Source organism: Octodon degus, unplaced genomic scaffold (genome assembly GCF_000260255.1).
Source record: "Octodon degus isolate 3935 unplaced genomic scaffold, OctDeg1.0 scaffold00060, whole genome shotgun sequence".
In the NCBI taxonomy this organism is placed as follows: domain Eukaryota; kingdom Metazoa; phylum Chordata; class Mammalia; order Rodentia; family Octodontidae; genus Octodon; species Octodon degus.
In genome coordinates, this window is record NW_004524636.1 from 7,587,631 (window position 1) to 7,609,518 (window position 21,888).

The 21,888-nt window shown below is 38.6% G+C and overlaps 1 protein-coding gene and 1 pseudogene across 1 annotated transcript in view; both read left to right on the plus strand.

Annotated features, from left to right (window-relative positions):
- Plcb1 (phospholipase C beta 1) overlaps nucleotides 1-4,353 on the plus strand; it is a 784,962-nt gene extending 780,609 nt beyond the window's left edge. The window contains exon 32 of the mRNA XM_023718574.1: nucleotides 1,157-4,353. Within this exon, the coding sequence (XP_023574342.1) occupies nucleotides 1,157-1,384 (228 nt within the window). The 3' untranslated portion in view covers nucleotides 1,385-4,353. The remainder of the gene's footprint in view (nucleotides 1-1,156) is intronic.
- On the plus strand, nucleotides 3,020-9,306 carry LOC101582717 (annotated as a pseudogene).
- The last annotated feature ends 12,582 nt before the right edge of the window (nucleotides 9,307-21,888 follow it).

Genomic DNA, 21,888 nt, shown 5'->3' on the forward strand with positions numbered 1-21,888 from the left:
GTTCACCTTGCACCCTTGTAATTCTGAGCATCTAAGGGCTCTGAGTTCATCTCCCACCACATTTCCTCCTTGGCCTATTTTGGATGGTAGTATGGTATAGTCATAATTCCCTTGCAAGAAAAAAATCATCCGAAGAAGATCTAGAACCTATTATCTGAGATACTTTAGGTCTGCTATTTTTCAGAATCCACAATGTAGCTGATTCTAAGCTCCTTACTTAGTATTCAGTAAGTACAGGGAATTGTAGTTAAAACTCTGGGTTTTCATCTGGATCAGCCCAGAAGAGTAGATTCCCAGCTGGTGGCTCTCCCTGCTGTCCCCCACTTGCACTCCACTTCTACCCAGGAGTCCCCACATTTATAGCAGCTTTAAAACTACAGCTGCCATGTGAATTGGCACAAGAAGTGGAATTTCTCTGACATTAAAATTTCTGAAAATACTCCAGAGAACAGATACATTTACAAGGTAGCCAAAGCAGTTCAAAAGGCAAATAAAAATTACAGTAAAAATAATCAAAATAAGGAAGTGATAAAAAGAAGTAAAAATAAAAACTAACAGTTAAATGAATGTGTTCACTCAGTAAAAATACAGCGGGGTGTTCTTTAAAAGCACTGATGGGCTGGGGGATGCAGCTCAGTAGTAGAGTGTGTGCTCAGGATGACCAAAAACCTGGATTCATTCCCAACAGGGCAAATAACAAAATGTAAAATAAAATAAGCAGTCAGCATTGGCTTCCCAGCCTCTGGCTAAACTGCAGTCCTTATGCCCACTTGCCCAATCTGTTCACTCCAGCTTGACTCATGCTTGACCTTCAGTAGATTTCAGTCACTGAGTGGAAGAACTTCAGGTCATTATATATTACTTTTGCAAACCTTTTCAAATGTGCAAGTGTAAGTAGGTGTTTGTAAATGTATTTTGAAACCTTAGTCCAACTCTTTAGCCCTATTATGGCACATATAACAGGAATTTGACTTTCAGCTGTGGACAAATGACATGTTGAACTTATTTCTGAGTTTTCATCTTTATAGCTTACTACCAATGAGTGATATTTTAAAATTAATTTATTCTCTCCCTGCCCCATCCTTCATAAATTTCTTTCAAACAGTCTCTACATGACAGGGTAGAAAATTCATTCTCTTCTCTTGATGTCCCCTAGCTGCAGATGGAACTGGAACAAGAATACCAAGACAAGTTCAAGAGATTGCCCCTGGAGATTTTGGAGTTCGTGCAGGAAGCTATGAAAGGGAAGATCAGTGAAGACAGCAATCATGGCTCTGCCCCTGCTTCTTGGGCCTTGGACCCTGGGAAAGTGAATCACAAGACTCCCTCCAGTGAGGAAGTGGAAGGAGACAACCCAGGAAAGGAGTTTGATACTCCTCTGTGATTGTTCCTGCCAGGCCTTCAGGAACTGCATGGCCTTTCAAGCTCCATCAGACTCTCATACTGCAAAGATCACTGCCCAGGAACATCTTCCTAAGAAGCATCCCTTAGCCTAAAATCCACACCACAAGGAGAGTTCCAGAAGGCTCCATGAGGAGACCCCATTCCCAGGCTCCATGCATCATGTGGAAACTACTGCAGGTCTACTAGTGAAGAATGCATGTATGTGGGACTTTTGTTTTTGTTCCAATAGTAAATTCAAAGCAAGCAACTTTCAGGCTCAATGGAACATTTAATGAAGGATAGTGTATTCTCTGAAGAAGTTTTGAGCTCATATTTTTATTTGAAGCTCTGGTGTAAAGTATTTCAAAGTAATAGAAATAGTTTGAGAAATCCATAGTACTATTTAACCCAACTTTGTGCATTTTTTTTCTTATCTGCCCCTCAACTCCATATCTTAAAGTTATCATGCATATTAAATTTATTCATCCTTTGCTTGGCAAGCACTGGTGGCTTGCAATTTGCTAGTTTATTTATCATAGAGGTATCAGTATATTTGTTAATGACATGGCTTTATTAGATACTATAGCAATTAAAATAAGCTCTTTTTATTTTTTTTTTAAATCACTTGATTATATCCTTGTTGAGTGACGCCATCCCAAGAGTTAGCAATACGGATTGTACATTTAGCTGCATGAGCAATTCAGGCCTTGTGCTATCTGAATCGACTGTTTGCACTCAGTCTGGATATGCACTAGTTGTTGACCTGAAATGATCAAATAGCTATAAAGGGTCTGTTCTGTTAAATAAAAAGAATTGAGCTGGTATATGTTAAGCAGAAATTCAGTCAGAAGGAACATGTTCCAGTGGTTATTTTGCTGTCTGACATTTTTATGGTTCATTTATTTTTAATATAGAGAGGAAGATTGAATATTTATCTAAAGAATACACAGACCATGTATAAATGATATATATTATCTCCATGTATATATGTATGTATAAGTGGATATACACAGGCATGTGCGTGTGCAGCATGCATGTTGATGTGTATTTATTAATTGGCAATGACCCAAATATCTTCCACACAACTTAAAAAGCAAATTAAAGGATAGGTGGGAACAAAGGGGTCAAGCATCTGGATTACATGGATATTAAAACATATGAAAGTAAATTTTAAAATTTGATGAAGTGTTGATGTAGACTTAGGATTTAGAATACGAATCTGATAAATTTTTTGCAGGAACAAAAATTAGATGTTAAGCTTGTTTAAATGATCAGAATATACAAAATGTATAGGAGAGAGATGGAAAAATTTATTGATATCTTCCATAATTTTTAAATCTCAGTGATTTCTGTCATGCTAACATTTAAAAAACCTCACATTATACATTTAGTATATACATCTGATTGTGTGTTATTAAGTTCTTATTTTAAGTGGCATAAGAAGAATTATATCATGGTATAACTGATCAAAACTATTACTGAAAGATCTTAAGTAGAAAGAATAATCATAAAAAATATAAGTTAGAGAATGAAATAAAGAACATTGAAGATAAAGTCCAGAAGCAAGAGGCTACAGCTTTATTTTAGTTTAAAGTAATCCTGTCCATAGCTTAGCAAAACATTTTATAATGCAAAAATGAGTCATGTCCTGAAAATTGTGTTTCAAGAATTTAATATTTTTATGGAAATTATTTTATTTAACTTTAAGCAATAACTAGGAATTATAATTAAGTTTTAATCAAAATGAAGGCTTATTTCAAACATTAGAGTGTTTGATTAAAAAAAAAAATCTATTGTGACACAAGGGGAAAATCACCTCTTCTTTGAGATGATTATATTTTGATCTGAAGAATTTAGAGTGTTAATTAGATACTTAATAAAAATTGAATTTCCACAGAAAGGGAAATCTTTTGTAAATTGTTCTACTTTCGCACTTTGAAGGAAGGCATTAAGCATAAAGAAGCAAGGATGGTCAAAACCGAATGCTGCATTTTTATAAGCAAAATTACAGAGTGTCTAAAATTGCAGAAGAATGAACTAAAAGCATTCATAACCAAACATAATAGTAACTATTCCAGAGTATTGTCACATTTTAGTCCAGAGATAGACTAAGGTTGAATAACTTTGATTTAGGCTAAACTGTTTTGGTAGTTGGGTTTCATTATCTTAGTGATTCTAGGCATTTTACAATGCATTTGTATTTGGCCATTTACTGTAATCACATTTTTATATCTGTACAATGACACTTTTTGCAGTTGTGGGGTAGCGTGCAACACTGTGCATCTTACACTATTGAAACTACTACAGTGATACTAGCATTTATAATACTAATCCTACTTGAAAATAGACAAAGATAAAGAAAAGGGTCTCTATGATGTGCAGTTTTGTGCCTTTATGTATTTGCCTTGTTCTTTGTTGAATGTGTGAAATTCTGTACTGTGTGTTTTCCTAAAATAGAAAGTAGAGTTGTGTAATAAATTAGACTGTGTCCCTGACACCTTTACACTACTGAGAATAGCGTGGTTTGGGCAGTGTAACCCAATTTTCAAAAATCTAATGATATGCCATGTGTTTTAGTTTTTAATATTTCATTTTAATACTTCATTACTACCACACATTAATTAATACTCCTGTAGTAGATAAACAGTCATTAAATAATTCCAAAAGAAAGGGCCATTGCTTGCATTTCTTTGAATTTAATGTTGTGCTTGTGCACTGTACTATTATTGTTCGTGATGGATTCGACATTGTGACTTTTGCCTTTTAAGAAGAAAAAAAACAGTAGGACATGGTTGTATGAAGCTCTGAAATGTACATATTTTGGTTGTTCTCTCTGGAATTATTTAAAATGCATAATTCACATTTTTGTAATAATTCTATGCAATTTTGTGGCATGATGTTTCTTCCACTTGTAATTTTATGTGCTTTCATCACAAATCCAAAGGAAACAATAAAAATTTCTTAACACACCCAGATGCTATTCTTTGGTGCCTAAGCCAACCTTCTCTGGATGGGGCAGGTACTGGGAGGATAGGCTTGGAGGCCTGCAAAGCTTGTGCCAGGGCGATGATTGTCACTGCTGTTGCCTCGCTCCATGCAGGAGTGCCCCTGAACTTGTGCTGCTTCCAAAACTCAAATCCCAGTTTCTTTCCTTCCTTTCTCTCTTTCTCTTCCCTTCTGCCTTGTTTGCCAAGCTAAGGAAGACAAACCAGGCAAAAATGTTTTTTCTTGACAAATGGCGGAAATGACAAGAACTCACACAGCACTTGATGTAAGTTTCCTTACAAAACAGATCACCTGCAACATTGATAAAGGATGCACAAGTAAGTTCTATGCGATTGTCCCAGGGGTACCCCAAATGCAACGCGGTAGTTATCTATTGCTAGGTGGTAAGTTACTCCAAAATCGAATGGCTCTAAACAACAAGAGGCTCTCTTATGGCTGCCAGCTTTTGGAGACGAAGAATTCAGACAGGGCACAGCAGAGATGGCTTTCTCTGCACCCTCAACTAGAAACTTCCAAGGCTTGGGAAGACTAGCTGTTGCTCTGGGCTGGAATGCTGGAAATTCCCTCGCTGTGTGGCCTGGAATTTCTTACAAAATGGTAGTTGGATTCCAAAGCTGAGCCTCTTGTGATAGCCACATAGTGTCAACACTATTAGGACCAGGTCTTGAAGTTGTACATGTCTATTATGACTTTCTTTTTCTTAGTGCTAACACAAACCCCTTCTTAGATTCTAGGTAAAGGAACAAACATAGACTCCATCTTGCCTGGGGCAATATTGATCTCTGATGAAAAGCATAAGCATTGAAATAATTATCAATGTTTGATATTTAAATATGGCTAACTTTGAAAAGTACAAGAAGCTTCCCAAACTGAAATTGTATTACCCTCAGAGCTGCTGTGTCTCCTTTATATTGTTCACTGTTCCATCAGCGAATGCAACTAGTATTGACCCAGTTCCCTAGGACAAAACACCAGTCAAGGCACCTCATTCTCTCTCTGCCCTTTTCCCATAAGTCACCACTTCAGAGCAATTGCTTTTTTGCCCCCCCCCCCCGGAAGCTAATCCTGATTTACCTACTTCATCAGATTATTAAACCCCTAAAACTGATAAGGTTCATACCTGAGTGTGTGTGGGGGTGGGTCATGGAGGCGAGATCTTGCTGTCCTTCCTGCTCACAGAACACTGAGTGGCTTTGCTCCCTCATGCCCTTTTTCGCATGCTTTTGGGTTGGCAACCAGGTGACCATGAACTGAATCCTCTGTGATCATGAGCCAAATTAAGCCCACCCCCTGCCTCCGAAACTGCGGCTGTTGGGTACTGGGTCTCAGCAACAAGAGGGTTGACTAATGCTCTCCTATTCTCCTACCCTCTTCACCCACCTGACAAGGGCCTCCTAAACAATTGCAAATTGAGCCCTCCCCCATACAGAAGCTACACTGATAATACAAAGAAAGAAGGAACTAGAAGACTTTGACTGATCCCAACTCTTCTCAGGATAAGATCTAAACTGTTTTGTAAATGTTTGAGATGCCATGTGAAGTGCTTCCTCCATAGCTTTCCAGTTCAATGTCTTTCTATGCCTCATACTTCACACTTTAGTGTTATGGACTATCTTACTTTACGGCCTTGTACATTACTATTTTCTCAATTATTTAGACATTTATAAAAATTTTATTTATTCATGTTTTGGTACAGGGTCTCACTACACAGCTTAGATTCATAGTGATCCTCCTGACTCAGCCTCCCCAGCACTAGATTACAGGCACGAACCACCACACCCGATTTTGGAGCCAGCACAGCATGTGGTACCAGGGATCAAACTTGGGTCCTTTTATGCTTACAGGCACATGCTGAGACTGCTGAGCTATCCCTATTCCCCTGACCTTTTCTTTTTATTTCCCTTTCTCTTGAATGCCTTGTCCAAAACCACACAGCAAGCTTCATGTACAACTATTCCCCAGTTCTCTTCTTTCCATGGCTAACCCCTATGTATTTATGTCTAACTCTTACACTTATTTCTTATTTAACCCCTGTATATATCTTTGCTCCAGGAAGTCTTGCTTGATCCATACAAGCTTCTATATGTCCCCTTTTTTTGATCCCACTGCACTTTGTATTATCTACTGCTGCGTCACAAATAGCAAAACTTAGAGAACATAGCCACTACTTACAATTGATTTGGAGCCTGTGCATATAGAGGAGGCTTGGCTGATCTGAGCTTGGCTTGGATGATCTCATTTGGGTTCATTCATGCAGCTGCTATAAGCTATAAGCTGGCTGGTGGCTGCTCCTGGCTTGCTCTTTCATGTGTCTGGAACAATTAGACTGACCTTGACTCTGCTTTATCTGATTTCACATTCTGCAGAAAACTAACTGTGGCCTTTTCATGTGTCAGTGATGGGATCCAATGAAAATACAAAGTTGTTAATGGCCTTTTGAAATCCAAACTCAGAATCACACACCACTTTTTTCTACCACATGCTATGGAGGGGAGCTATTATGGTTTAGATCTAAAATGGTCTGTATTGGGGGTTTGATCCCCAGGCCTGCTATGCTGGCCCTGCCCCCTGGGCACACTGAGACTGCAATTGAGACTGGGCATGGTGAAGTGCATGGGTAATCCCAGCTCTTGGGAGGTTGTAAACAGGTGGATCACTATGAGTCAATCTAGTAATGAGAACATGAACATCCTGTAGACCCTTCCTTAAAATACAAACAAAACAAAACAAAAACCATAAAATGGTCTGTATTGTCCATGTTCTCAGACATTGCAGAAAACTGAGACTAAGAGCAGTGGACTCAGGGCCAGGGAGAAGCTTGATGGTCTAAATGCCTGCCTGGCAGGCACAAGGATCTGGGCTCAATCCACTGTATCACATGCAGTGCTGGCCCCATGCCATGCCAGCCACCAAAACTGGACATGGTGGCACATACCTTAATCCCAGGATTGGGGAGGCTGAGAGAGGAGGATCACTATGAGTCTAAGCTGTGCAGTGAGACCCTGTATCAAATAAATAAATCCTTTTTTTTTAAAGAGTGGTCTCATTGATCTGGTAGAGGAGATTTCAAGCTATGCTGTGGCTAGTGTTCCTGCTTTTGTATAAATCTACAGTGAGAAGCAGGGGCAATAATTAGATGTAAAAAAGGTGTTATTTTACTGGAGAAGAAGTGCCTGTAAAGTTGAGGGCAAAGGAGAATTTTTTGTTGCTGAAAATGTTAGCAGCAAAAACAAGCCAGTTACTATGCATTAGGACAATCAAAAAGATGGCTTGAAGTCACATTGGAATTCCCCAAATCCCACTTTTCACAGATTCAAGGGTACGAAAGGGAAACACTTTTCTTTGGGAAGAGAGCCCTAGGGAGCTCAGCTCATTCAGGCTATTTCCCAGATTCTAGCTGTCCAGATACTGAAAGGCCTCTGCAGCTATGGTCCAAGGGGGTCCAGCTATTGCTTGAGTGGGAGGTAGACATTGACCTCCTCTATGTTCTACAGAAATACAAAATGCAAAAGTTGTGGGATCAGGAACTAGTCCAATAAAATTGCTAGTTAATGCCTTGAGAGGGCAGGGAAGGAGCCCCTAAGAGGGCAATGCATAAAACCGTGAAAGTGAAGCAAAAAAACTACAATGGACACCAAGGAAGTTGGAGATGCCAGCAATGTGAACAATCTGCTGAGGGAAGTTACAGGCAGTGGTTGGAGCCAGCCCAAGAGAGAAACATGTAGGCTGCAACTGACAAGGCCATATGGTAGGGCTGCCTGAGACCCTCGGAGCTCACATTGGAGATCTTTAGTACTACAACCTTTAAAGTTTGTGCTACTTCTCTTCACTCTTGTTTTAGTTTTATCCTCCCTTTTCTCCTTTCTAGAAAGAGCACTAGCTCTGTATGTTTGAAATATACAAATTGGACAGGCCAGGATCCAAGGTGAGCAAGAAGGAAGTAGAGGCTGGAGCTATCGTGGAGACACCACCTATGGGTGTGGCCTATGTGGAAACTCCTCAAGGCCTCCAAATCTTCAACACAGTCTTGGCAGAACATATTAGTGATGAGTGCAAAAGACGCTTCTATAAGAACTGGCATAAATCTAAGAAGGCCTTCACTGAGTACTGCAAGAAATGGCAGGATGACATGGGCAAGAAGCAGCTGGACAAGGACTTTAGCAGCATGAGGAAGTACTGCCAGGTCATCCTCATAATTTCCCACAACCAGATGTACCTGCTCCTGTTCTGGCAGAAAAAGACCTACCTCATGGAGATTCAAGTAAATGGCAGCACTGTGGCTGAGAAGCTGGCCTGGGCCAGGAGAGGCTGGAGCAGCAGATCCCTGTGAGCCAGGTGTTTGGACAGGATGAGATGATTGATGTCATTGGGGTGACAAAGGGCAAAGGCTACAAAGGGGTCACCAGTCTCTGGCACCCCAAGAAGCTACTCCGCAAGACCCACAGAGGGCTGTGTAAGGTTGCTTGTATTTGAGTGCACCCTGCCCATGTGGCCTTCTCCATGGCCCGTGCTGGGCAAAAGGGCTACCATCACTGTATAGAGATAAACAAGAAAATCTATAGGATTGGTCAGAGCTACCTCATCAAGGATGGCAATCTGATCAAGAACAATGCCTCCACTGAATATGACCTGTCTGACAAGAGCATCAACCCTCTGGGTGGCTTTGTCCACTATGGTGAAGTGACCAGTGACTTTGTCATGCTGAAAGGATGTATGGTAGGGACCAAGAAGCAGGTGCTAACCCTCTTCAAGTCTTTGCTGGTGCAGACCAAATGGCGGGCTCTAGAGAAGACTGACCTCAAGTTCTCTGACACCACCTCCAGGTTCGGCCATGGCTACTTCCAGACCATGCAGGAGAATAAGACGTTCATGGGACCACTCAAGAAGGACCGCATTGCCAAGCAAGAAGGCATGTAACAGCAAGAACACCTTCATGGCTGGCGGAGGTCACAGTGACAGCTGTTTTCAGTGAAAAAAATTAAAAATTAAAAATTAAAAGTTTATAATGACTTACAATTAAGTATTTGCCTTGAGTCTTAGTGGAGACTTTGGACTTGGCCTTTTTAGCAATGTTTAAACTGTTAAGATTTTGGAAACGCTTAGAAAAATGGTATTGTATCATGGGGGTATTATAGTCTTGTGTAAATTCATCAATTTATTAGTTCATGACTTGCATGTGTTGTGAGGAGGTGGGGCCTGATGGGGAAAATCAGGTCACTAGGGACAAGATGTGGAAGGATATATCCTTGCCTCATCTCTTTCCTTCTCTCTCTCTCATTCCTGGCTGTTATGTGATAAATAGCTTTCCTTCACCATTCCATTCCACCATATCCATTTCTGCCTTGGAGCAAGCCAATGGATGGAATTCACTGACACTAGCAACTGTAATAAGCCTCCCTTCCTTCAAGTACTTGGGCAGTACTTTGTCCCACTAATGGGAGATTGACTACTACAAAAGCCAACCATCCAGTCCAGTTAAGAAGTGACAAGGAGGGGCTGGGGAGATGGCTCAGTAGAATAAGCATTTCCCTGGCAAACCCAAGGACCTGAGTTCAATCCCCAGTTCCTCAAAAAAAAAAAAAAAAGTGACAGGAAATAACAGTATCACCAGGGAAAAGATGTGGATGTGCGGTGGGTGTGGTGGTGACTATGAAAGGAATTGATCCATAAAACACCCTGTACTTTTTTCAAAATAAAGAGCACACACCAACTCCAATTTAATTGCCTCTTCCTTAAATATATTCCCCATTAACATCTGTGATGTAGATGATATGACTCGTTGACCACATGTTCACACTCACTATAATATAATCACTGGCTAAATATTACATTTATTGTGACTGAATTCATTTGCTCATTTAGCCATCAGTGCTAAGGTAAAGGAAAAAGTCAACAGTTGATAACTACATAATGAATGCCATTAACTCAAAACTACATCACTGTCCAGACACCTCCTAAGTTAGCAGCTCTACAAATACTAAGGACAAAATGCATGGGAACCCCATTCCTTGTCTTTGACTTATGGTATAAACTCCAAAATACAAAGCAGTTTGTGACTGAGGGTAAGAGGTTGTGAGAGACTGGTGGAGAAAATGAGGCACACATAGAGTCTAAGGGGTACCACAAAGAAAAACTAGGAGCCATTTTTCTCCCAATGTGCAAGTCCAGTCATTAATTTGGTGGTTGTTGATATTAATTTATTAATAGCAGCTTCACCAAGTGATTATTCTTATACCTTGCAGTTCACCACTGTGAAGTACAGACTTCACTACTTTTTAGACTAGTTACAGAGTTGTTCACCAGTCATCACTCTCACTCCAAAATATTTCATCACCCCACAAGGAAACTCCACCCCCATCAACAGTCACTTCCTGGTATCACTCATTCCTTGCCTCTCTCTCTAGCTTCTATAAACCACTCATCTATTTCCTTTTTCTGTGGATGGGTTGGATATTTAATAAAATTATATTGATAGAATCTGTGGCCATTGGTGTCTGACTTCTTTTACTTAGCATGAATTTCTCATGCTTCATCCAGGTAGTAGGGTATATGACTACTCTATTATTTTAGTCATTCTGTTGGCTACCTCTTTTATTTCTTCACACTTGGGCAGTGAGGCTCTTTCCCTCTTCAATATTACTAAAAGAATGCAGCCATGAACAATTTTGCATAAATATTGCATCAAAATATGTTTTCAGTTCTCTTGAGTATTGTGATTGTTGTGGCATGTTAACTTGATCTGAGTGGAAATTGGCTTGCCAATTAGTAAAGCTCTGGGTACATCTGTGAGTGCCTGACATATAGGCCAGGAGCTGAGGAGGGAAGACCCACTCTGCCAATGGCTGGCACCAACAGATAGGCTTGTGGGCTGGAAAAAATAAAAAGGCAAAGAAAAAAGTCTTTGGAGGAGATCTGTGCTTTGCCATTGCCTTTGGACATTCATCTCCAGTTCCTTCAGGCTTCCAGTATGGATTCTTTGCTCTTGTAATATAGATCCTCGGGTTTTCAGATGCAGGACTCTGTGATGAGCTCCAGGCCTTTGATTTTCCACTGAATTCTCCAGCATGCAGATAACAATTTTGCATTCTTTTTCCTCTGATCTGGCAGACAGCCATTGGGAATCTTCTTCTGATTCAGTAAGTGTATCCAATAAACAATTTGTGAAATCATGCATATATTTTATATTAAATATAATCCTCTAGTGAACCCTAACTAGTACAAGTGCATATACTCAGAATTGTTCAGTCATACAGTGACTTTATATTTTTTTCTGGAACTACTAATGCCTCTTCAAAGGTAGCTGTATCGCTTTACATTCCCAACAATGTATGAGGTTTCAGATTGGTCCACGTCATTGTTCATAATTATTGTTTTCTATAGAGAGCATGAAACAGTAGCTCATTGTGGTTTTGAATTTTGATTTGCATCATCATGATGATTAATGATATTGTACATCTTGACTACGTATATGTGTGTATAACATTTATATATACACATATATATGCATATATGTGTATATATGCATATATATATATATATATATATATATATATATATATATATATATAATTTGGAAAGGTATTTATTTAAGCCATTCACCCACTTTTAGTTAAGTGGCTTTTTATTTAAAATCTGGACCCCCTTACTTGATGTTTGGCTTCAGTCCCATTTGTGCCTGCCTGTCCCAAAACCTTATCAAAGAAAACTCTCAATTCTCATTCCTCCTGGGACTACCAAAAGCTGTAGGTACTTTAGAAAATGATTCTGGCTATTTTTCAGTGTGAATCCAGATGTCATTTGCCTGCCTATTTCTTACTAAATGTCAAATTTTAATTTTTCCAGATTTCTTTCTTTCTCCTAAGCGCAGGGTATAAAATGTCTGATAAGTGTAGATTTAATTTGCTAGGATCTCATGAGTTTCCTGCAGCAAGAAATGTATCAGGGAAAAGTGAAAATAGTAATGTTGTAATGGAAATATTTGCCACACAGGCTTCACAGTAAAAGTGAATTACATAACATTATCCAACATATGCTGTCAAGAAACAGAATGTGTCGATAAGAACTATAGCAATAACAAATAAAAAATGTCCCTGCCAACTAAGTTTTGGTTACTTGTCAAAGGTAAAGGCATTACCTGGATTTTAGAATGGTAAAAAGCAAAATAAATAGATAAATAAATAAATTTAGATAAAATAATATTCTTTCCTTTTTTCCTCTAAATTTACAGGAGCCACCTGGTTTATATGGTTGTAAATTCATTTATTTTAAACCACTATCCCAAGGCCTGCAAAAGAAGAGATAAATTTACACTGAAATCCCTCTAAGAAGAACCAAGTAGGATTTGCTTCATAGCAAAATCTCTTTAAACTGTTCTCTCCCTTTCCTTCAGTCTCAGCATATGATTGTTACAGATAAAGGAGCTCCCGCCTGGACTTCTCTCAAAATTCACTGTGTGCAAGCACTTGTCTTCTCGGTTCTCATCTTTTTTTCTAGATTTGTTCTATTTCCTTTAACCTTTGTAGCAATCCTTTAACTTCTGCTCATGAATTATTCTACCCTTCCAGAATACTTTGGTTTTCCCTAACTCATCATACAGAGGTTCCCCCGTAGACAACAGGAGAATTACAGAATTATCCTTTCACTGGGAGAGGGTACACTACATTATAATGATTTCCAACACTACAGTCAATCAATCCATACTGAATAGACACTTACTACATTTCAGGCATTGATTTTGGCTTAGGCTCAATCAGGTTAAAGTGCAATGCGTGGTAATTACCATTCCCAGAGAAGTATATCTTGAAAGCTGGCCTCTGGAAGAGAATCATAGTGTATACTCTACCCCCAACACAGAGAGGAAGGATTGGTTTTCTTTCTACTGGACAGTGCCACACAAGCATTCTTTCACACGTGCACAGCACACAGTTCACGCCAGGGCAAGATGACTACCACTACATGGCTTTTGAAACCATTTTATACTTTAAAAGTTGCCTCTCTAAGTCACTCCCAATGTGCATGCAACGAAGTTTTTGAACCTAGAATATAACCCATATCCCCCCACAAGAAACTGTTCAGGAGCCCAAGGAACCTACTCATAAGATAGATTCACACTGAGATAATTTTAGAAAGGATTAACTAAGATTAACTTACAATACATTTCAATGTTTATTAAATGAGTTTACTTTTCTCTTACTCTATGTGATTGTCATAGACTTTTTTTTTAAAAAAAAAAAACTGCTCCTAAAAATCTTTCTTTATTCTTAGTTGATTCCCTCTTCCTTTCCTTCCCTTCTTTTCTTTTCCTTATGTGAATCATTGATACACTTGATTCCATTGTGCCCCCTCAGTAAGAATTATGGAGCATGTCCCATCTTAATGCTTGAAAAGCCTCAAACATAGAAGATCTCTATAAAATCACCTATGAAGTAAGAATTACAAGTCTTTAATTGTTGAACATGGAGCTGCCTCCTGCCTAACTCTGGTACTTATCAGCAAACACAATAGCAGATTGATCCATTCTTAGGGCTGCCTGTGCCGGCCAAAGAACCAGGCTTGGGGACCTTTGGGCAAGGAATTTTAGATGGCCAGGCCAGTCCATAAAGGATTGCTGGCATGTTCCCAGGCCTAGCAGATGCTTCTCTGTGGGGGAGGCATAGCCAGAGAAACACCACACTGAGGCCCAGAAGGCGTGAGGCCCAGGGGAAGCATCCCCATGCCAGCATCCAGAGAAGTCTTTCTTTTAGAATAAGAAGCTCAGCAATTTTTGAAACATCAGATAATGTAGTATCTGCCCCTAAACATTTTCACCAGCCGGGTTTCTACTCATTAACAAATCTGTGCCTTTCTGTGTTCCTTGTTTCAGGGAACAGGGACACCAAGATAGGCAGCTAGAAGTCTGTGGACCTCTTCTTGGTCATTACTGTTCCCATCCGTTCAGTGTAACGGAAGGTATTCCAGTTAAGGTAAACCTGCAAAAAAAATCAGGAGATGCAGTAGCCTCCAACTGGTCTTGGCAAGTAAGAGGCATAGGGGATGGATCAAAAGTCTGAGTGACAGAGTTTCCTAAGGGAGGATTTTTACCTCTTTATGCAAAGTACTGAGGAAGGAAAAAGATGCAAAGGGAACAAGTGACCCAGAGACAGAGGTGAGGCATTAGGAAATTCTGATACCCGGGAAGCATGGGAATGGCAGTTTCCAGGACACCCCAGGATGAAACAGAGACAACTGTGATAGAAATGGATCAGGAAGACAGTAACAAGATAGGGCGATGGCTGGCTCAGTGAAGGCCTGCACAGCAAGGGCATCAGAGGGTCCCCTATGTGACACATCTTGGCACCGTGTAAGCCTCCTGGAACTCAGCTGTAACTGAAATCACTAACTGAATTACCACGTCTACCGATGACTTCTGACTTCATGAAGATAATCATCTGAACTCAAAAGGCCTGAGCTCCTCCATAATGCCACTTAATATGCAAGGACTCTACATTTCTTTAATATGAAGATGTAAGGTTATAGTACTAGCCAACTATAATATAGGAAAATGCCCTACCAGATTCCCATGTTGAACTCTGGTCTCCTTTCTTGTGCTTGAAACCTTCTTAATGATGTCTTAATTGAACCTAAAACTTGCCTTCCTGCTCCTAAAACCTGGGAATACCTGAATTTTTACCTCAATATATTTGATGTCATACCTTGCTTTTCTATACCAAAAACTCATATGTTCTATCCTCTAGTTAGTGTCCTATTATATACTGAAATCTAATTCTGGAGAAATAGGACCATGGTGTATGCTGTGTTCCTGTCTTATTGGTGAGCTGCCTAAGCCCCACATAACCAAAGTGGAAGAACAGATAACTATACACGTTAACTTAGCTAGCTTCAGCTGCCCATGCCTGCTCAAATCCTCTTTGCCTTCCCCAAATTCCTTCCTGACCCATTTAGCACTTCAGCTTTATAGTGGCCCTGTGGAGACTACAGATTTCAGCTAGCTTCTTAATTCCAAATTTTTCTCACTTACCTTGTAACCCATGGCTCTCTTCAGCTGGTAAATCTGCATATGGAGATCTTTTCTTTTTCTTTTAATTTCAGTCATTGCATTAGTTTTATTTCTAGTTATTCTGTTCGCCTTTAAAAAATCGTTAAGTCGCTTTTCATAAGATTTCTTCTCTGTGAAGATTCTCTTTGTCTTTTCTTTTTGTTTATGCACACTAAGTTGTTTTATATCCATCAGTTTATGAGTCAGTTCTTGCTTGTACAACTTTGTTTTCTCTCATGCTTAATTTTTACCTGTCTCATTAGGTTTTTTTTTTTTTTTTTTCATTGCTGAGACAAAATCCCTGACACCCGAATTAAGAAATAAAAAGTTTACTTAGCTCACAGTTAGTGGAGGTTTTAGTCTATACTTGGCTGGCAACAGTTCATGGCAACAAAAGACAGCAAAACAGCAAGGACAAAGGCAGGAGCAGTGGCCGCAGCAGCTAGAAAGCCTCTCTCCTTTCTTTATATCGTACGTAGATTATCTGCTCCTAGGTGAGCGTGGTACTCACACCCATAATACCAGCTTTGGATCATGAATTAATCACAAACTCTAGAAACCTGCCCCGGTGACTGTGTGAGGCTTTGGGGGGACAACTAGACACAAACCATGACACTATATAATGCTTCCTTTCCTTTAAAATTTACTCATGAGCACTCTCTGAGATCTATGATGAAAATGCCTTCTGATAGATAGATAGAACTGGTGTTTGCTTCCACACAGTGCCTAAAGGACTATCCAGCCTCATTCCAGTGTTTCTTCTTTGTTTTATATTTGTATTATTTTGAACCACTGATATACTTAATGGACCACTTTAATGATGACAACTTTTGTGAGACAGTTTGTAGATATGATTTTTTGAAAAAAAATCACTTAGAATAAAATCAAAGAAACTTTAAAGCCTGATAAGAAAGACAGTGTTAGGTTTTTTTTTTTTTTTTTCTGGTTTTCCTTTACCCTAATTGCTAACAATTTGGATATTAGCTTAATGTTGAAGTGCCTCCTGATAGACTCTGATTTATATGAACACCTTAGACTTCCATCTTTATCTGTCTCATGAGATGACCAAATTGAAGTTCAGATTTCCATCATAAGTAATCTCAGAGAGAAAGTGGCTTTCGGTTCTGCACATTCCTTTCTTCTAGCTTCCTTCAGATTTAGCTGGAAGTTGCTGTCTTGTTATTGCTGTATTCTCTTTAAGAAAAGGGTTTGCTTTCTACTGTATCTAGCATTTTAATGGTTCTCTTGGAAGAGATACTCAATTTCTACGTTGAAAAATTTTAGCTGTTCCCCTGAAGGTCATCTTTAATGGTATCCAGATGGAATCCTGCAACTGCACAACACGCAAAGGTTAATGTTAGTCTCCTGGGGAAAACAGCCAATCCAAGCTGAAAAACAAAGTTTTGTGTGTGTGTGTGTGTGTGTGTTTGTGTGTGTGTGTGTGTGTTGTTTGGAGACACAGTACAGCCACATGCTGTAGTGAATATATTTCAGCAGAAATAGGAATTACACAGCAAATTCATCAGCTAAAGATGGAGAAACTTCTATAAGCTAAAGACCTTCACATTGTCAAATGTATGTATGATATCCTTGTAAGTTAAATTTAGCCTTTAGAGCTCCAATTTCTCTCTGCAATGTGTAAAAAGCTCATCTAGTCTGACATTTCCCTGTTGGCTGCTCCTCTGAGAAGTCAATTATTCTCTCCAAAGCCAATTTTAATTTGTGCACCCTACATTATTCCCAAATTTCTATGCGATTTTTTAATAGAAAGTATAATATCATAGTTAAAGGCTAATGGTTTTCTGGACAACAATATAAAATCTGATCCTACATCACCAAGTTGCCTAAGGATACAAATTTTTTTGAAATTTTATTTATTTTTTAATAATTTTATTGAGAAACAAATAGCAATCGGTTTCAAAACCTATTAGTAAGATAGTTTCAATAATTAATACATGGCATATTGTTGTCTTCTCAGTGTTTATTCATAGTACAAGATTCAGACATGATATCCTGTCCACAAACACTATCAGTACAAATCTTTCTATTCATTGAATTAAGGGAAAGTATCTGTATATCTATCCTAACTATTTTGAATATACAGATACAAAAATGGTCCTTCATTTGTATCTCCTTTTTTTGTTTAGTTTTGGGTATTCCATTGTCATTTAAATGTTGTATGTGCATGAATTCAACAAAATATTCTGATATAGTCCAGTAGTCCACAATAGTAGTGGGTTACCCATAGGACTGGCAATGTCAGAAGTTGTTGACTTGAGCCCTTTACAGCTCAGCATATTAATATGGCTTTACTTTTCATACTGTACTTTTCTACTTTTCTGCTGGAAGGTTAAGACCAAGATAAAGCAAGACCTATATAATAAGAAATATAACTTTTACAAATGTTTTGTTCCATGATGTTTTTCACTAGGAAAGAAGAACAAGATCAATTGTTGTTCTTCATTTTTATCTCTAAGGCTAATGTTAGCACTGGAATAGGCACAGTGGATGACTATCAACAAAGGTTGAATGAATTAATCAAGGTTGCAAAGATAGCACTAGTTCCTGATAGCACCCATATATTTTTATAGTTTAATTTTAAAGATCTTGCCATAAAAATGATTATATCTCTTCCCTATTCTGGAATCTGGATCTACTTTAATACACATTTTCCCTAATAGAGTGACATTACTTCATTATTCCAGCTTAGAGACTAAGTGTTTTGGAATTCTAGCACCACGACAAGAAGAGCTTTTTGTTAGCCCATTGGAAGATGAAGAACACTGTGAGGTAGAACTGACCTCATTTCCTTACCTGAGTCATGAAATGTGTAATAAAACCTGAGCAATTGCTGCTAAGCCATCTGGTCAACCCCCAGTGAGCCATGAACCTATGAGTGAGCCCAGCTCGGAGCCAGCACAGAACAGCAGAACTAGACCATGTGCAAACTTGGAAGCAGCAATGATTTTTTTTGTTGTTTTGTTTTAGCCCATGAGTTTCTTGAATGGTTTATTGTATAATGGCAACTAAGTGATGCAAAATATTTGTTTAGAAGTCTACCTGAGGGAGTTTTACAGGAAAGAACAGGAGACTGGGAATCAGAAATCCTCCATTGCAATTCAGTCTCTGCTATGAGCTTGCTGATTTTGCACGAAGCAGTTGCCTCTTCCTATGCCTTATATGCAAGTTTCCTTTAAATTCTAGACTTACACATTATGTAAATCTCCAAAATGCTTTATTTTACATTCCTGTCATCCATGATGATAATGATGAGAGTTGAGTTTCTGTATAGTTGAACATTTATTGATCTTCCAAGGGGTTTGCTCATACATCAAGTATGAAAAATTCTAGAAAGGTAAACTTAGAGCTTCTTATTCTAAACCACCACTGAGAGTGTATTTTTAAAACAAATCCTTATTGCCAGAATTCTCTAATTGGCCAGGGATGTTTTTACCACTGTACTCTCAAATTAAGACTGAAACAAATCTACTAAAATACACATTCTTGCTAATCAAGGATTTTTTTTAAACAGCGTATCTTTATCCAAAAGAAGAACACAAAACAGAGATTCAGCAATGAAACGTAAGGAACAAAAGCCCCACTCAGGAATGCCATTCCACTATCCATCTGGTTCTTACTGATTGCTTATATTATTGGGCTCGAGATTCCTACACTTCAACAGTTCTCAGTTCTGGAAAATATAACAGATTCATGCATGTAAATGAATTCAAGCATACACACACACAAACACATACACACACACACTTGTGTTGATGCAAGGAGAGTCCATGTGATTGTGATGCTTTTGGCAGCAAATCTAGCATCAGTAATGCTTACGGTGTGGGGATTAGGTATTTCTTTGAGGAACTGGTGATTCTTTCAGGCATCACATATACATACACATAGTTTTTCTTGATTTTTGCCTTCTTAGCATTTTAGAAGCATTGTTCTTATGTTTGAGGATTTTCCCCTGTACTAACCTCCATATACCCAGTGTAGGTACAAGAAATCCATTTCCCGTAGTTTCAGGTATAGCCTAGACATACAATCTAAAATCAACCATTTACCTATCTATAAGAGAGACTGGGCATGGTGGCCTGCACCTGTAATCCCAGCACTTGGGAGGCTGTAAACAGGAGAGTCACTGAGTCCAATCTAGTAGTGAGACCCTGAACACCCTGTAACCCCTTCCCTAAAATACAGAAAAAAGAATAAAAAATAGATATAGATAAGATATCTATTGGGAAGCAAGTGGCATTCAGATGTAGACACTGTGCTAGGATGGGGGAAGTCCATGGAACTTCAGAGACTGCAGAGATTCCCGCGAATCGTCTGCATGGCGTCTGAGTGAGGAGCAGTGAGTTCATTCAGGAGCTGGACTGCAGATTTTCCTAAGTGAGTCTGCAGTATCACTTCAGAGTAGTTCCTAACTGTATTGCCTCTAAGCCTTATCCTCAGATGCCTTCAGAGATGCAGCAAGTTACATAATACCCTTCAACAAATTGTTTAATCTCTGTCTGCATCAGAGGACTCTGATAGATACAGAGTTTGCTTATAATTACAGAGTTGTGCTTACAGAAACAGGTTTGGCTTGCAATTTCAAAACCTTATAAAATTTTCTGTAGACCACTCACGGCTTAACTCTTATAATACAAAGGTGCTAAAATATAACCAGATGAAGAGGTAAAGATGAAACATAATCTTAAAAGACTTCTTTATACTGAAAAATTAACATTATTAACATTGAGTAGAATATAGGTGTCCAACTTTTTGTCTTCCATATATATATATATATATATATATATATATATATATATATATATGATTATATATGATCTATATTGGGGATATATAATCTACATATATACATATGTCTATATTATATATATTGGGGATCTATATATTGAGGAAGCAAACTCAGGACCCTGCCCTTGCCAGTCAGGCACTTATGCCGCTACACTATCTCCCCGGCTAAGCTTCCCTATATTTTTTAAAAGAACAACATAAAAATAAAACTAGTGGGATATTTGATCTTGTTTTTGTGAAGCTAATGTACAATATCTAGTTTGACAGAAGAAGTTGCAATTCATAATGAGTTTTCAAAGTGCTTACAAGAAATTTGTGATCTAATTTTACTTTTTTGAGTTCTTCATCTTTGAAAATACTTGTTCACAAATTTTCATGCTACCAAACAATTATAACATGAATAAAGAGTGGTTTGTGTGGCAAGGGATATATTTTCCTGGAAAGATAGCTCTTATACAAATCTAGCAAAGAGGCATGTCAAAATTTTTCTTTGAGTTAAATGTCTGATTGAACGCTGATTGTTCCAAAATTTTGTAGTTGTTTTGTTTTGCTTTGTTTTTTATTTGGTACCAGAAATCGAGCTCAGGAACTTGTGCTCCCACACAGGCACTGTGCCACTGAGCTGTCTCCCCATCCCTAAACTATGCCTTAGCCCCAAAATTTTATAAATAAGCAACCACTTGTTTTTCTACTAATGACAATGCTGTACACCCAGCTAGAACAATATCATGAACAACAACAAAAAAATTCTGAGCATTTTTCTACTCCCTTCACAACTGATACTAAAAAACTTTTAACTTACTGAATTATTTTACAAAATAAATCTAGGGCCAACCAAAAAGCTCAGCAGATTAAAGCACCCACAAGCAGGTGTAGGGCCTGGAGGTTTGATCCCTAGTCCTGCCATGATGACCCCACCCCTGAGGCATGCTGAGATGGCAACGCAGACTGGGCCTGGTGGCACACGTCTGTAATACCAGCTCTTGGGAGACTGTAAACAGGTAGATCACTATGAGTACAATCTAGTAGTGAGACATATTTAGAAGACCAGAATGACAGGTATTCCAAGCATGATGCTTCTATTACACATTGCTATCTTCCTTGCAGTTGCTTGGTTCACTGGTATCAGCATATATAGTTAGTCAGGGTGAGAATCCTACCAATTAACTGCTAGTTTCAAAAACCTGCTGATGTTTTTCAGGCTCATTGCCTTGACCGTCTTATGCAGATAAATGTATGGCTTTGTCCCTGTCCTGTTTCCCAGCTTTTTTCTTTGCCTTCTCCTCGTTGTGCAGGCCTCAGGTTCTCCCTTTCCTTTTAATTGTGTTATACCTTTCTATTTCTATTTCTTCTTTTGAGTTCTTATACTAGGTAGACTATATGATATCTACACATGTGTGTCTGGTTTATTTCACTTATGAATACATCTTCAAGTGGCATGTACTTAAATATAAATGCTTCAAGTTTATCATTCTTTATAGCTGAGTAATACTCCATTGTATAAAAATACCACATCTCTTTCAACCATTCCTCATGTAACAGACATCTTGGTTGTTTCCAAGATTTGGCTATCATAAATTGTGCTGCTATAAACTTAAGTACACATATATCACTATGATACGATGTTTTCAGTACTTCCGGGAAAATTCCTAGTAGGG